Source organism: Aptenodytes forsteri, unplaced genomic scaffold (assembly GCF_000699145.1).
Source record: "Aptenodytes forsteri isolate BGI_AS27 unplaced genomic scaffold, ASM69914v1 Scaffold193, whole genome shotgun sequence".
Classification (NCBI taxonomy): domain Eukaryota; kingdom Metazoa; phylum Chordata; class Aves; order Sphenisciformes; family Spheniscidae; genus Aptenodytes; species Aptenodytes forsteri.
Window position 1 is genome coordinate 16,547,309 of NW_008795405.1, and position 17,245 is coordinate 16,564,553.

General features: G+C 46.0%; 1 protein-coding gene across 1 annotated transcript in view; it reads left to right on the forward strand.

The window, feature by feature from the left end:
- Nucleotides 1-17,245, forward strand: part of RCOR1 (REST corepressor 1) — a 43,350-nt gene that overhangs the window by 12,595 nt on the left and 13,510 nt on the right. The window contains exons 2-4 of the mRNA XM_019472516.1: nt 7,382-7,434; nt 11,541-11,702; nt 14,326-14,444. Coding sequence (XP_019328061.1) covers nt 7,382-7,434; nt 11,541-11,702; nt 14,326-14,444 — 334 coding nt within the window. The remainder of the gene's footprint in view (nt 1-7,381; nt 7,435-11,540; nt 11,703-14,325; nt 14,445-17,245) is intronic.

Consider the following 17,245-nt stretch of genomic DNA (forward strand, 5'->3'; position numbering starts at 1 on the left):
AGGACATGGTTTAGTGGGCATGGTGGTGTTGGGTTGACGGTTGGACTCGATGATCCTAGAGGTCTTTTCCAACCTTAATAATGGTTCTATGATTCTATGATCAGGTTTGCACCGCTAAATGATCCAGCCATGTTCAGATCCTGTGTGGTCACAGGTTAGGTCTCCAGGTGATCTGACGTGGCTCTGCCTATTCTGTGCTAGGTCCCAGAGGTAGCGTTTCCTCTTTGCTATTGCCCTCTCAGATCTCCCTTGTCCCTTCTCTACTGTGGTACATAAGGAGACATCTGAGCTCATGGGACCCAGGGCTTTGTAGATACTGAAAATTGTGCCACTCCTCTAGTAAAGTGGCATTCAGTGCTATGGCAGAGCAAATTTCTGGCTGAAGGGTAAATGTGATGGACATGTAAGAAGCAGTCTTTCTTCCCAGAGGGTCCTCCATGGATGTCCTTACAATGGGCATCCACACGGCCTTGCTGAGGGAGAGCAGCAGCATCATCAGAGAGCAAGGGTGGCAAGAGAGCATCAGCTGGCTGGCTTTCCTTATGGTAATCCTCATTAATACACTGCCCCACACATATACACAGTATGTTGAGCCTTTTCTTGATGTGATAGTGTCAGCTGAGGGTGCAACTTTAGAAAAGAGCCTATGTTGGTAAAGCTTTAAAAGAAACACATGTATGCTAGCAAAAGGCCTTTCCTGGTAAACAGTTTAAAATAGTTTTGGCAAGCTACAAAAACTATGCTAGATTTGTCAGTACACCTGTGTCTGCGGTACAGCTTTCTTGCTGGTATAGCAAAATCTAAAGGCAGGTGAGTCGGGTCTTTAACCATCACTGGAGCTTCAACTTTGGACTTGCCCTTAGATGCAGGCCATGCTAAAGAGCAGCACTGAAAATTAAAAAAGGGAAATAGGTGTGTTTCTTTGCTAGCTTGTTAGGTGGTTGCCTTTGAGAAAAGAAGCTTTTGGTAGGTATCAGAGATTTTAAAGGGATAAATCTCCCAGCAATGGGGCACTCCATTTTATTCCTTGTTTTCTGCTCTCTGAGGCTGCAGTTTCCTGGCTCCGTGTGTGGTTCCATGAGTAACTCTTTCCTCACCAGTGCTAGTTTACATAGCCATGCCTGTTCCTGCCTGCCTGTTCATCCCTGCTACTGTGCTGTGCCGGGGCAAGGAATAAGTCGCACTTTTGGCTGAGCCAGTCTCATTGCTTGCTGGAACCAGGAGGGCTCATCTCTTCTCAGGCTTGTGTAACCATATAAAAAGTGTAAAGCTGTTTGTTTCATGAATAGCATGCTGCTTTGGTGGTGGTCAGCTGTTCAGTGCCTTGAGTGGCTCCAGAGCTAGCGCAAGAGAAGGGGGCAGCCTGCGTAGCTAGGGCTGGCAATAGGAGAGTCTGGGACTGCCCCTCCTGGTTAGGTGAGAGCATCTCCATACTTTCAACCACCACCACTCTGTGCTCCTATGGCTTCGCTGCTGCTTGGGTGAGGGAGCTAACGCAGCAGGAGAGGGTTGGTTGTTTTTCAGGTGGAACAGTTTCCCAGTCCGGTTCTCTGGGGGTCCAGGCAAATGTTTGTGCTCCCAGGTGGGAAGAGGTGGCTGGAGACTAGGGGTACTTATCCTGGCCCTGCTGCCAAAGGAGACTTCTAATGCAATGGCACCCTATGGTCCTTGGTACGTGGACAAGAGATGATATACAAATAAAATCTGAGCTAGAGGGAGGTAAGTGGGTGGGAGGTTGAGATATACTGTGTAGTCAAGGTACCCTGCCCCGCAGCAGGGTATTTTCTCGTGCTCCTATAAGCTTCTCCAGGTAAGGTTGGTTTTCCTTTGCCTTGTAGTTGCATCCAGACTTTTCCCTCACCTGCTGCAGACGCAATGGAGTTGAGGCCTAAATCCTCTCGTGCCTTCAGTTGCATGAAGTGATCTTTAAGTAGCCTTTGTGTTGCTGTAACTAGTGCTCTCTGTTCCTAGAAACAGTGTTAAGAGGCTGTATGCCTGCCCAGGTGGGTGCAGCACGGGGCACAAAACATGGCTGTGCTCTGGCTCTTCGCTGCTGTCCTGCCTGTGATACACATCACATCTTGCCAAGAAGAGGAAATAGCTTTTCCAAGGCTAGAAGACACTTTTAAATAGGCAGGCTTTATTTTCTTTTAAGTGATTCTGCCTAGAAAAAGTGGTCAAGCCACCTCGCTTTGATCTCTGCCTGCTCCCCACTGCCTCCTGTTGCAGCTGGCTTTAGTGAGACACTTGTCCAAACTCTTGTGCTTTTTGCAGCTTCCTCTCCTGGGCTGGGACCACGAGGTGGCAGGATTGTTCCACCGATGCTGCGAGGGTGGCGGGACGGCAATGCAGCTGCTCATTTTTATAGCCAAGGCAAAAACTGTGCTTAGTTGTTTGTGTACCATCATAATTGTGTTTTGAAATTTGGATGAATTTCACATGTATGTGTCTAAGCCATGTTCCTTATTTTCTTTATATAGCATTGATTTGTTCTGCGTCTTGACTTTTTTTTTCCTCTGTTCTCAAGGGAGATGGAGGGGAGGGGGAGATGTACAGCAACATCCAGAATTCCTCACAGGTTCCAGCATTGATCAAACCCTGTGAAGCACATTACTGAGGCTGTGAAGGCTGCTGCTTTTGTCCTCATTTCACCCCGTTCTGTCAGGGTATTGCATCACGTAATACGCAAAGTGTTCAGAGCTCCTGCAGTACCCCAGTAATAGGGGTGAACTGAGGTTGCAGCAACAGCTCTACCTCTGCATTCCTGTTGCTTTCTATAGGCTTTAGCACACTCGCTTCTGCTGCAAACCCTCCTTGGGGTCACTGAGTCCACTAAACATGATGCGATGCTTGTGGGGTCATTAAGAAGCAATTTGGGTAGGGGGAGAAATTCTCCCAAAAGACCCACTTGGAGAGATCGTTTAATCTGACCAAATGGTGATGAGGGGAATCATTGCTTTCAGGCATTTCTCTTTTCAGAGTTCTCCCACCCCCTTGAAATTAATGCTCCTGTTTTACATCTCTCAATTCGCTGTTCTAGGATGCGGGACTGAAAATCAGCAATGCAGTTGTTTGCTTTTGTCTCTCCTTCCCTCTGCCAGCCAAGAGGGTCCCCTTTCTTTTGCCTCTAGTGAGGAATTCTTGCAGGAAGATGGTTAGCAGAAGAAAAGGGTGTATGAGAAAGACAGCTGGAAACAAGACTACAAAATTCAGGGGGTTGATGGCACCATTTTGGTCAAACTCTCCTCTCTAGATGGCAGGGCGGGAAGCATCTTTCTCTGCTTCCTTTACCACTCCCTTCTGTTTCCCTTGGCTCTTTGGCTGTGTTAGTGCTACGCCAGGGGTCCTTTGATGACCTCACTGTAGACCTCACTTCTTGTATTAGGGAGAGGTGTTTTTTAGCATCTGAACACTGTGCTCCTCTTTGCTGGTGACAATGTGTACGTGGGGCTCTGTTCCCTTTGCGTCCCCACCTTTTGTGCTACTTCTGCCTTCCTGAGCATGACTGGCTGTAGGAAGGGGCTCTTCGGGCCAGTGCTCACTCCATTTTGGGCGTGGGGTGGACAGGGGGGTCCTGCTCACCCCCACACAGCTAAAATGCATGCAAGAGAAGAAATGTAGCCAAATAAGTAAAGAAATACCAGTTTATGATTCTCTTCTCTGTCCCTCCCCCCATCTTGTTTCTAGTAGCAACAAGAGCCTTCACAGGAGCAATGCATCTCCTGTGTCACATGACTGTCTCTAGTCAAGTATCATTGTCTTTTTGGCCAAAATATCTTTCCGGCATAGAGAAATTAGTTGGATGGGTGGGGAGGATGCTCTTGTCTGCCCTGTTCGGGGAAAAGTTATGCTGGTAGAAAGAGCACGTGGTGCTGTAGTTTATGCTGGGGGAAATGGGATGGGATTGCTTTGCTGCTCTTGCTTATTCTCTTTTGGAAAGCAGCTAAGAGCTGTGTTGGCAAACTGTCTCGTCTGGTTTAAGCAGGGCTCTGCCCCAGGCTCCTCTGGCTCCCAACTCTGATGTCTAAACAGATTGCTGGGTTACACGCTGAGCGTGACTGAATGCCACTGAAACACAGTGGAGCAGAATTTCATGTGCCCGCTGCCCTGGGCTTGCTAGAGGTGTGTGAGGAAGGCAGAGATGGAAGAGGGCACTTATTTATCTGGCGTGGCATGTGAAGCATTAAGCTTGTGGCAATTCCAGGCTCTACTGGTGTGGGAGACTTAAGGGATCCTGTGACTCAGCTGGTGCCATGCTCTTTCTTGCTCACTTCATATGAAGGGGGATGGTAAAGAAAGAGCAATCAGAAGGATTGCTCAAGGGACTGGCATACCTCTCAGATGGTGCAAGCATCAAAGTGAGTGAGCCCGCAATTAGCCAAGAAATGACAAGCAGAACAGGCTAGATTGTCAGTAAGCAGGCAGGGAACTGGTGTACTCCTTGTCCTTCCTTCATCCACAAACACTCTTTTAGTGTATAGAAGGAGCATTGCTGTGTGCTCATGGTCGGTTTACTGCCTTATTGCCTCTTCCTTATTTTTCTTTTCCCTTCCTCCACTGTAATAATGAGGTGTTAACACTGAGGTGTTACAGACCCCACCATGACAAGAAAAGCATCCTGCCTCCTTTCATGGTGTCTGATCACTCATAGTATACTGTTTGGCTCTGTGGTGTATTGATGTTGATTCAAGAGAAATCCTATTGATATGGGGGGACCTTGCTAACATTCTTGCTCAGTTAGGAGAGAAAAGGCTGTAATGATATTTTGGGGGGTGGGGAGCAAGGGGGGGAAGTATGTTTTCATTGCTTATAGCATCTGTCATAAGAAAGGTAATATGCTGGAAAGGAGAACGACCTCATCTCTTCTCTGTATATATTAAAGGATAAGATGCTGAAGTCAAATCAGGAACTGTAGATCTTTCCACAGTGAAAGCGAGCTAGTTAATGCAGCAGTACTTAACATTCAAGAGCTTAATTCAGCCTTGGACTTCAGAGAATTCAACTCCTTTCCCGCCCCCTTCCTTCACCTCCCCCTTAGACAAAATATATAACACTGCATGTGCAATACCTGTCCTAAGGAAGCCGAGAGCATTTAGCTGAAGTACAGGGAAATGCTGCACTTAGGGTTTCCTGGCAGTTTTTGGTGTGGTTATGAAGTCTGGAGGCATCTGAAGTGGCTCTTCTGCCCACATCCTACTGATGTTCCCTGCCCTGTTTGGCATGTGGAGGGAAGGGATAGTGTGTAGGGAGGAGGCAGTTCCCTTCTCTGTCCCCATTTCCCCTGTGTGGTCCTCCTGGATCATGTTCTCCCCTTGGGGTGTGGTTTTACAAGTTGTTATTTTCCATGGCAAAGCTAATTTCCGAGGTTCCTACCCTTTGGTAACCCTCAGGATGTTCTATTAGGCAATGCAGCGATTTCAGCCTAAGAAGTTTCTATCACTGTCCCTGTCACTTCCACTGTCTGTGCAACTATTTTACTATGTTTGCCTTGTGCAAGAAAAGGTTGTTTGCAAGAAGGAATAGTTTTCATCCCAGTTCAGCATGGTCCTTGGAAACAATTTGTTGAAGAGGCAGATGTGTTTGTACTGCAGGGGTGCAAATGAATGGTTGTGGCTACACCTTTCTCTGAAGGGCTCATAAAACTTTTACTGAATGTATCCAGAACATGGTCCAACAAACAGGTTTGTCAGCCCCTTGGGATTCCCTGTTGCGTGCAGGTGGGAGCTTGAAAGAGCAAGAACCTCATGGAGTGTCCTTGTTAACGTGGAACTGTGCCTGTATTTAGTGCATGCTCTTTTCCTGCCACAACATGTGGTTGTATTAATATTCTCATGGACTTTTCCATGGCACTTAACAAAGCCCTTTTTTGCAACCCCTTTTCGTGAAAATTAACTAAGGCATCTCCTCTCCAAATGAAGGGCTGGCATTGATATCACGTCATGTTGTCTAGTAAGATGGGATGTCTATTTTAAGTACCTAGATTTAATTTCTTTGTATCGATGACAAGCTGAAAATAAGAGGCTGGTGCTCTCCTGCTGTGCATTTTCTGATCTTTCTGTTTTCCCAATACTGTTTTGAGTTCATTGCTTAGTTTGCTCAGCTGAAGGAAGAATTGAGGAGTGTCCCAGCTTGAAGGAAAGGCTTTAAGAAATGCCACGCTATTAGACACCAGAGACTCCATGCCAGAGTCCATAAAGGCAGAAAACATGGGAGAAGCACATTTGAGAGCTGAAGTTAATTGTGAGGCCCAGACTGTGGGAAATGTGGCTTCCTTAGCTGCAGTGCGCACAGAACCATTTCCTTCCGGAGGTGCTGCGCATGCTCTCCATGAGTCGGGTGCTCAGCACAGGAATTTGCAGATACCCAGGGAGGGGTGCAAGCAGAGAAGGAAGCGGGAATGATTTTTGAGTTCATTACTAAGTGACTTGTCTTGAAGTCCAAAATTTGTAGAAGAATGAGAATTCTGGCTGTGTGTACCAGTTCTAAGTCTTTCAGGGTACTAGCACGTTGGGGATCCTACAGACAACCAATGCTTGCAGCATCTTCCATTCCATTAGATGAAGCAGGATTCTCACCTTTTAGCTTGGTTGGGTTTTTTTTTGTTTTTTGTTTTTTTCAGGGGTGTTATTATCATTACAGTGCATTTAATAATGACCAAGCACAAGGGCACAGACTTCAGAGCACCACCACTAGTACTGACTTTGATCCAATCCTCTCAAATGGGTGCTGTTGAACATATAATGTAAGCTCAGTCACTCATACTGAAAAAGACATTTGGGTTTTAGTCCCATCTATACAAAATATAACTCCTCGGGCATCTTCACATTGTAAAGGTTAGGAGCTTGTGGGGGCCTAATAATGCATAGGGCTGAGGTTTGGTCCAAGATGAAAATTGCTGACGCATAAAAGCTGAAAAATTTGCCAAGATATATGCAGTGGTTGTGCAACACTAGAAGTCTGGCAGTATTGGAATGTATGGATTGTGTATGAGGATTTTTGTTCTTAAGAAAACAACTTCTTTGGGGGATTTAAAAAAAAGAAAATTAGCTGAGACAGTCATGTCTATAGCTTTGGTGAACAAGTTCTGAAACATTATATGCTATGTTTCAGAAGTACTGGAACTGGATTGGATATCATGCATCATTTAGGCTTGTTAAGGAAAATATGTAGTAGTTTGTCTGGTGACTGTTGTTTTTCTTCTGTTTCCTTCCTTTCCTGAATTGTTGGAAACAGCAGCTATTCATGAGAGTTCTCTGTGGTGGATGCAATGACCATGACTGAAGTCAGAGCTGCAGGACTGGGTTTTAGACTGGAAAGGGGAAGGGAAGGAGAGATGAGATCATTATATGAAATGCTCTTATGCCTTCTCTTTGTTTTTCAGTGGACGAATATATTGCCATTGCTAAAGAGAAGCACGGATACAATATGGAGCAGGTAACAACCCTTTGAATACTTAGTTTATTTTAAAATATTTTTCAGCAGGTATTAAAACATGACTTAAAGTGACTGCTTAGAACTGCTTCTTCCTTTGTGTACAGTCTGTGTTTTCTCCTCTCATACTTCTCCCAAAACTGACTGTTCCTAACAGTAACCTGTGCTCTGGGGATATGGAGTTCGCCCCTACTTTTACATCAAGAGTCAAAAGGAGAAAACCAAAACCATCATAACTTCTAACGGAGTTTGGCCATGAGTATTATGCTTGCTATGGTGACTACCTCCTGAGCATTTTCAGAACCCCTAAACAATGTTGAAAAGATTGGCTTGTCTTTGGACAGCTGCCTGATTGCATTGCAGTTTCCAGTTGACTGCTCCATCTCTGCTTCATGGATGTCTTGGCAGTTATTAATGAGCTATTGAACCATCATATGCTTTTCTGAGGCAAACCAACATCCACAGTTATTTACCTTAAAACTGTGCTGCAAATCACTTTGCATTTCATAGATGGGTACCTCAGATGTCGGTGCAGTAGCGGTGGACGACTTCACCAGCTGTCCCTGAGGTTAGCCAGTGCCTTTAGCCCTGGGATGGAAATCCTGGTCTGAGGAGCAGACCTCTCCTTTACTCCACGTGGTCTAGGATTGTGTACTAATCTTCCCTGTGTTAACTAACATCGATTTCAACATTCATCTGGGGAGATGAGTAGACCTGTGCCTGGGAAGCTTTTCTGAATTGTGTGGAGTTTCCTTATGCACTAATACTTGCCCGGAAAGGGAAGGCGGGGAATCTCGTGACTTACTGTATTGGCAAATTATGTACTGTCTCTAGAAAGGGATTCCATGAAAACTTGAAAGTTTATGAAATTGTTCAGGCAAAGGCCATGAGCATAGAAACCAATGATTTGGATGGGCAAGGGTTTCTATTTAAATGACTCTGCTGTCATCTTTGAGTCAGACTTTCAGTGGTTGATACTTGTGCTCAAAAAGACTTCTTGTGGAACAAGAACATTGAAGTTGAGAGAGCCAGCAAAATTTCCAGCAAACCCAGGAATGATCAGGCTTGATATTTATAGTTTCTAAGAGCAGAAAACAGCAGAAAAAGGAACACGAAGGCACCAAAAGGCTGCAAACTTGAATAAAAATAAGGATGGTAGCTCACTTCAGTTGAGATGGGTATATCCTAGTATTGGATATTGTAGGTAGTATTTGCCAAAAGAGATTGTCTTGGGGTAATAAAAATGGGTTTCATTATTTTAGTGGAGAGGTGTTGTTCAGAGAGTGTAGACTGATCCAGAAGACTGATCAGAATGAAGCTTGTGATTTTTCAAAACACGAGAATTCAGTTTTTTTAAAAAAACCCTTAGATTTGGCTAACAGAGATTTGCATTCATTTTAACATTGGAATTAGACCTCCCACTCATTCCTCAAAGACTTTCTCCCCATTTTTCTCCCCTCCTCTGTGTACAGAAGTAGAAGTTATGGGACTCACCACACCAGGATGTAAAGTGGCTGAGCAACTTGTAAAAATGTCGCTCCTTCTAAAAATTTTCTCATTCCTTCCCTAGCACTCTCGTATAATACTCTGGAGTTAATGATGTTAACTGTTATGTTTCCCAGGTCCTTTGTGATTTCCTAGACAGCTAAGCTAGGCACTTCCAGGAGATAACTGGAGAGGATCTATCTTGTATTGCTCTGGAAGCCACATACTCATTTTGTATTACAGGGACAAGTGTCAGGGCTTTCAAATCAGGATGATTTGTTGTGTCACCAAGGGACGCTCTCTCTTCAGTGGGTATCATCAGAGTTTCTGTTGGCCGGGTAACTGTGGACAAGCTGATACGGACTCTCTGGAAGCCAGTCAGAGCTCACTTTAGAATTTGGCCACTGTCTCTGGGCTTTGCTGGCCGAGGCAGCTCTTTCCCACATGTGCATCCCCCCGACAGCTGGTCTCTTTGGACCCCTGTGCAGGTGGCTTGGCTGACAGTCATTGCACAGAGATTCCCCTTCTTCCATCCGTGCCCCCTGTCCAAAACCTACCTTTGCAGATTAGGATGTGCCAGTTTGTTAAAGGGAGTGGTGAGCTGTCTGGCAGGGTGGCTGGGCTGTGTGCTGGCGCTCCTCTGCCCAGCAGCTTTCCCGTCCAGCTGGCCGCATCTGCACTGTGCGTGGTTCCCATATTTCTGTCCTTTCTCTCCCCTTGCCGGTGGCCGAGTGCCCCATTGTTGGCTCTGCTGCTGTGGGATGATGGCTGGAGGCTCGGGGCTGTGCTGGTGGGCGTCCCTGCAGCCTCGCCAGCTCGAGGGCAGGCAAAGGGTAGGCTCCGGCAGGGCAGGCTCCGGCAGGGCAAGCCCACTTCAGCTGGTGTTAGCAAACTGTGGTAGGTGGTTGTGTGGAGCCGTTGCAGTCACAGGTTTCTGGGAGCACTACAGCAAGTCTGGCCATGAGCTGTGCTCTCCTGCCAGCCCGTGTCAGATGCCCTGGGACAAAGGAGGCTGGAAAAGCTGTGTACTCGCCTGTGTATGAGTGCAGAGCTCTTCTAGGGCAGCATGGCTTGGAGGAGGAATACTGCTCTCCTGTTAAACAAGCCTATAAGGAAAACCTTTTTGATTACCTTTTGCTTTGTGTAAGCAGTTGTCCCCTCAGCCCTCGCTAGCACCTTAGTGCTATTTAACACTACCCTGCCCTCCCAAAAGGTCTCCCTCCTTGTTTTTCCCTTGCTTTCTCACAGAGATATTTGGTACAGCTCATATCTGAAGCTGAAAGGGATGACAGGGGAGAGAAAACTCGGTCCTTCATGACTGCAGAATAGTTTCTTTGGCCCCATAGCTTGCCAGAGTGGATGGAGATAAGTGGCTTGAGTGGCTCCTGTGACACCTCGAGTGACTGGGCTGCAACCAAGACTACTTCTTGTTCTGCATGGTGGCAAAAGGGAGGAGAGGGTGCCTGGGCAGCACTGAGAGGCCAGTAGGGTCAGGACAAGACCTTGGATAACATTAATATTTATATGCATACTCTCCGCAGAATCTCAGGGGAGCAAGATCCCATAAAGGAACTGCTTTTTGCATAGCAAAGCATAATGGGGAAACCCCGAGTTTGGAGAGATTTTGTAGCTCTGAGCAGCCAGGGCGAAACTACTAGATGGGGGTAACTGTGTCTGTGAAACCCGAGCTCAGTTTGCATATGATGAGCAGGTTACTCTGATGTTTTACTCAGCGTGCTGGGGATTGTTTTCACTTTACAGCCGTTGCGAAAGGCTGGTTTCTAGCTCTGCAGAGTCAGGCCTTCCCAAAATGACTTGCGGTGGTCGCTGGCATGCCAGATGTAGTGATGTGTCATAACGCACAGGGGCTGCGCACCCCTGGGAGAGGGGTGGCTGTGAGCGAGTGTCTCAGCGGGAGGAGGACCGTTTGCAGGTGGTGAAGCGCAGCACATGCACTTTGTCTGTGGAACTGAGAACCGGAGACTGCAACAGTGAAACGAGGCGTCTCTGAAGGGAACAAATGAGCAGCCCCCAAAACAAGTGAGATTTGTTCCTCCTTCGGGCCAGGGACATCTTAGCAGCAAGTCAAGGTTGTGCATGCTCTCTGCCTTTCCTTCTTCCAGTTATTCCCTCATCCCCTCCCCTTTTTCCCCCCTCCCCCTCAAAAAGAGCCCCCTAAACAACCATAAAAACCCCCAGTCAACTAAACTGTCCTCCTAATTGCATGGGAAATGATGGGAGTTTAGCACTGGCAAGAAGCTTCCTTTAGTCCAGCAAGCTTTTTAGCTAGTCTTCCCAAGTCTTTGCTTAACTTTCCTGTGCATACCATGATCAGTAAAGTTGGAGTCACTTCTTCAATTTTCTTCTCCCCCCTTTCTGTTGCTACTCTCTTATTACATTACTACCTGTGTGGTTTGAATAAATTTCAAGTTGGTCTTCAAAACCTAGCGGGGTGGGGGTCAGATTCCAGGTTTCTTGCACACAGGAAAGTGTCTGATGTAGCTGAGAATTAAAATTATGTCTAATGTGTTGCCTGAGAAAAATGCTGTAGCTCTGCCTTTGCATGCATATAATAATGTTTCTTGTGATTACAATTGTCCCCTTGGTATCCTTGTTATTTCTAGGCTCTTGGGATGCTGTTTTGGCACAAGCACAACATCGAGAAGTCTTTGGCAGATCTGCCAAACTTTACTCCATTCCCAGATGAGTGGACAGTGGAAGACAAGGTCTTGTTTGAACAGGCCTTCAGTTTCCATGGGAAAACCTTTCACAGGATCCAGCAGATGGTAAGTGGTGGCAGAGGAATGGAAAAGCAGAATAGGCGGTTGGACTGTTGTCTTTCATGCTGATTGTGCTGAACTCCTGTCTAACGCTCTTGGGAGAGAACAGGCCAAAGGGGGTGTTAGAGGAAAAATATTACTATGAATAGAAAGAAACAACATTGTTTCCAGAGTCTCTGTAGAAGTGTGTTCCTGAAGCGCTTTACTGGTTCAGGATAAACTTTGTGCAATTTTTTTGGTTGGAAATTAGTTTTCAGTCCCCTGCATGCTATGGTAGTGTTTACATCTCAGCTGGAGTTCAGGCATGGTCTGTACACACGTGCCCGCCCACACACAGAGTAAAGATCATCTCTGCGCAAAGTTGACTTCCTTTCTTACAGCCTGTTTTTTAGGAATTCATTTTATTTGACTATGAAGTCTGTGTTTAATGTGTTTGGGACTGTCAGTGGATGCTGTGGTGGAGGTTTATACATCATTGCAAGCATTCAGCCCTTTGCTTTCGGTTGGTAGTGATATTTTTTTAAACTGTGATTGAAAACTTCAAGGGTATTTCTGCCTGAAAGGGAACTGCTGGGGTGTGTGCAATTTTCTTTCGAAAGAGGGAGAGGATGGGATGTAAAGATTTTTTTATTAATGATATCTTGAGAGTCTCTTCAAATGGTTCATCACTTGGGTGGGAACCAGACTTTGTTCTTTGCTCTCCTTCAGTAAAGTGCCTCTCAAGTGTTCCAGCAGGACCCGGTTATGGTGGTTGTGACCCACTGAAGTGAGCCTAGGCTGTTGCAGTCTGTCCAGCCTCTTTAAAGCACGTGTGAAGGTCTGTGTTGCTGATCCTGCTGAAAAGCGAAAGGCAACTTGCTTCCTAAGTATGAAGGAAAACTGCCAGGTCCCTTTTCAAAAGGGTGGCAGGAAGATGCTCGTTCTCCTCATGTCCTCCTTGAATGTTACTTCACTGGCATTTGTTGCCAAATGTTCTTGGAGTCCTAGGGTCTTCCACTCCGTTGGGTCAGATGATGGGGCTTGCACATATTATGGAGAGCTGATATAGACAGTCTGGAGAGTTGTGGACTCCTGAAGAGTGAAGCTGTTTTCTTCTTTATTCCTCTGTTCTTACATAGGGGAAAAAAATGGGAAGGGGAATGTCCCGGGGGAAAAAAGAGAACATAAAGCCTGTCCTGTTGCTTGGTTAAATGCCAAAGCAAGAAATTCTCAATTCAGTTTATGTGCAGAAGTATGACTCTGTCCCTGAATGAAGTGCATTCTAATACAGGGATGCCAAGCTCATGCACTGTTCCCTAAGTAATGATATTTTTTTACTGTTGCTCCCAGAAAAGCCATCCTGCATGAAAAGAATTAAATGGCATGAAGCTTTGTGTTTAGCAGGGGACAGGAATCAATGGCTCAGGAGCACGTTAGTTGTTAGTTTATATATGCTGCCCCATTAGCAATAGTGCAGCTTGGAACTGAGGGGAAAAATCATCGAAGCTAAAGAATGAAAAGTGAATTATGTTATTTACCGGAGCTGGTTCTGATATTTGGTACTCTTAGCATGTGTTTGTAGCCAAGTGGATGTTTGTCACGAACAGCCTTGTCCCTGAGTTTGTTCTGTGGAACTCCTTAATTCCAGTGTACCAGTCTGCTGTATGGCTGTTGGCAGCACAACATCGACATAGCACTTGTGCTTTACCAGTGCAGATGGATTTATGCCTGTGTGCAGCTGTGGGCCAAGGTGGTAGTTCTGGTGTGATCCATTATTAGGACCTAAAGTCAACCTGCAGTCTGAGAACCAGGCTTATCTCAAGTGAAGACTTAAACTGCAGTATCTGAATAAGAGATATCTGGCTCTTGCTCACAGTTTTATTTTCCTCCCCACCTGTCCTGCCCTCCAAGCTGAATCAGACACTTACCTAAAACATGTTTTATTCAGCAAGAAAGGCTGGAATTTTACCTTGTAGAAGTGCTGTGTAAGAACATCAATGCAGAGTACGTCAGAAGTAGAGAATTAGTCTTAATGTAGTTTTATGCTTTTTGGAGGCAGACTTTTCATTCGTAGCTACAGGGCAATGACATTAGTGTAAGAGGACAAAAAAAAAAATTTCTCGTATTTTCCTATATCCTCAGTTCACCATACAGTAACGTTTCACCTTTTGTGAAAACATCTTTTGTTGAGACCTTTGAATAGACTTCATCATGTGAATGGTGTGAATAACCCTTTTTAACCAAACATCAAAGGTATGCTTGGGATGTAGCCTGCAATTCAGCAGTTCCTGTGGTTGCTTACCCATGCCTGTGTTGGCTTTTAAAACTGTTATCTCAGTTTCAAGGCCCCATTTTGGATTTGCTCTTGGTATGTTCCTCTATTCTGAAGGGAACCAGCTACCTGGCTGGTGAGTGGAGGCTTGCTGAGATGCTCTTTAGAGATTTTGATGTCCTAAATAGTAGGCACTAACCTGAAACACTCCCCCCTAGATCATTTTTGGAAAGGCTGCAGAACTGCCTTGCTTGAGCCTTTGAGAGAATCCAACACAGAGAGATCAGATGTTCCTTGAGAAAAACAGACCAATTGTATGTGAACTCCTGGGGATACTTTACATATAAACATATAAAAGGATACATGTTTAATTTACAGCTTCCTGACAAATCAATAGCCAGCCTGGTGAAATTTTACTACTCCTGGAAGAAGACAAGGACTAAAACTAGCGTGATGGACCGTCATGCTCGTAAACAAAAAAGGGAACGTGAGGAAAGGTAGGTTTGCAAGTAGAAAGGCTGTGTATTGACACACACTGGTATCTTTAGACTATCTCAGAGATTCCTGTTAGCTTGTAAGAAACTAGATGTAGGATTTTCCCCAAAATGTTTCCTGGTACCACACCTTCTTTCCCCACCCCTCTTCCCTGCTGTGCATGTTTTGCTTTGCTTAAAGCCAAAAGGAATCTGTTGGCAATTGGGGGTGCTCCCTTTTTCAACGCTGTGCAATTCCTGATTGCCCTCTGGTGCAGTGGTCACCATCCTATCACTCTAGAAGCCTTTTCTCTGATACTGCTTGAGGGTGGAGAAGATGAAATTAAAACTGTTTACAAGCTGATTGGCACTGTTGTCAGCAGAGCCAGAAAAGCTGATAAGCAGGACAGTAAAAGGAAGTCATGAAAGAGCTAGAAATCTGCCTTTATTTCCTCCATGTGAAGCTCAGTAGAGTGAGAACATGCACCTGACGGGGAACAGGCTCCAGTGCAGCACCCCTCAGCCTGTGTGTATGCACACACAGACCCTTCCCCTGCCTTTTACTTAGAAAACTGTTACCAGTATAAGGCTGTTGGGCCAAGCTCTGTTCCCTGAGAAAGATGAAGTTAAGGCTGTGTTTTTGAGTGACTGAGAAGAGGGTAGCACAGGGGAACCTGGGATGGGTTCTCTGGCAGAGGTGTCCCAAGGAGTGCTGGGTGCATTAGGATTTGGGTGAGGGTGGTGGTGTTCAGGAGGTCACTAGCCACTGAGCTTCAGCAGATGAGCTTGACTCCTGCTTGTGCAGCTTTGTCTGCAAGTTCACCCTCCTGGATACCCATGCAAGCCCTTGAAGGTAGGTCAGCCAGTGGCCTTGTGTGTATTGCTAGAAGTATCTGTACAGTTAGAACTGCCACTTGGTGACTTTGCCTAGTTCTGGAGCTGACAGGGCCTCAGAAATGCGGTGGCCTCAGGTGTGTGTGTGGAAAAAAAAAACCCAACCCCTCTGAGCAGCAGCAACTCCATCTGCTTGACGCAGGTGCCTTCTCAACCTGCTCTAAAATGCAGTTAATGTCTTTGCAGACCAAACTTGAGGTGTGCCTGGCTTTGGAAGACTCTTAACATAATTGGGCGAAATTCTGCAAAAGCTTTTCTCTCAAAGGAGTTGCTGCTCTAGCACTTGCCAGGGAGCTGTTTGCTGGCTCCAGTGCGTATGAGCGAGCCCTGTTTGGGAAGGGGGAAGAAGTGGGTTCCCAGGGTTGAGTTGTACTGCACCAATGACTCACTCAACCTCTCCCATCTCTCCACTGGATCAACAATGCTTGCTTAACAGGCAGGGCCAGGGAGAATACTACCAGCCAACTTGTCCAGTATTTGGTTGGCTTTCTCTGACCTGAGTCTCTTTTTCCATTCTGTTCTTTTCCCTTCTCTGCAAAGGCTGTCTTGATTTTCCCCCCCCCCCCTTCTCTGTATCCTGTGCTTTTTTTTTTTTTAGATTTTCCTACTAATTTATGAGGGGAGGGAAAAATCTCTTATAAGGAGTATGTGTTTGTCTTGTACTATGTAGTTTAGGATCTGTTAATACTACCTCTTTATTTTTGTTCTGTGCTCATAAATGAAATTACTACAATTTGGAAATACACCTCACTGGTACCTATGCCTGTTTGCTGGGAAAAGCAGCACCTCAGACCATCTGGTGATTGGGAAAGAACTGTATGGGCTGCCACGTGCTGTAATTTTGTAACCTTTGAGGAAGGCAGCTGGATTGGAAATGCGTAATTTGGTTTACATCTGCAGCAAGCTAAGCACCAAACACCAGCTTGATGTTTGATTTCCCTTCTTCCCCTTCATTATGTAAAATACTCAAACCCCTACACCCCCGAAGGATTTGTCAGTGCAGCCATGCGGGGCGTGGAAGCAAAGCTGGGTGAGTTTGGGGTGCCCGGATTTTGAGGTTGTACTGTGCCATTGGGTGTTGGCAAAACTTCAAAAATGTGCTTCTGTTAATAGTGATCAATGTCTAAAACTGCAGAAATGAGTGGGTGGGTTTTGATCCAACTCATGTCTATGGAACTTGCTGGAATAGAAGAGCAAACTGAGCACAGCAAAGCCCATGGGGGTTTGGCCTTTGCAGAAAGGCTGAGATCTGAACCTAGGTGAGAACACGAGGAAGCTCTTTTGGAGATGGGGTTAAGAGAAGAGGCAGTCTGAGGTATCTCACTCAAATACTGCTATATCTCTTCTGTGGCTAGGCAGGGAAATTCCCCAACCCCTCAGATTGTCACTAAAATAGCTCCCAGTGCATTTGGGACCAGGTTTTCAGTAGCTGTTCTTAGTTGTATGTGAGGGGCTTTGTGTATGCAGCTCTGGGAGGGGGTGCTTGTGAGTTTGTTCCCTGGAATCGTGATTACACAAACTAAATATCTTGTGAATCAGCTGGTGAGCCAGGTGGCTTGGGAGAGCAGGAATGGCTTGTACAAGTGACTGCTCTTGTAGAGATGGATGCCAGCTCAAGCCACCTGGCAGTACGTTCCTCCTTAGGCTATGTCTGCACAGGACGTCGCTGCAGCAGGGAGACAGCTGTGAGCGAGTGCCAGTACCACAGCCATGTTCGTTAGCACCCGCTGTGCCTGCTGTCCCCTGCTTCTGTGTGAACATACCCCGCCTGGCTCCAGCACCCCAGCAGTGTAGCACAGCTTCTGCTGGGGTTTCTCTGCACAGCTGTGCCTTGCGCTGGTGCTGTGACATACCTGCACCAGCTGAAGTTCCTTGTCCCAGGCTATAAAGTTTGATGTGGCAAAATAGGGTTGGTTTTTTTTTTTTTTTTA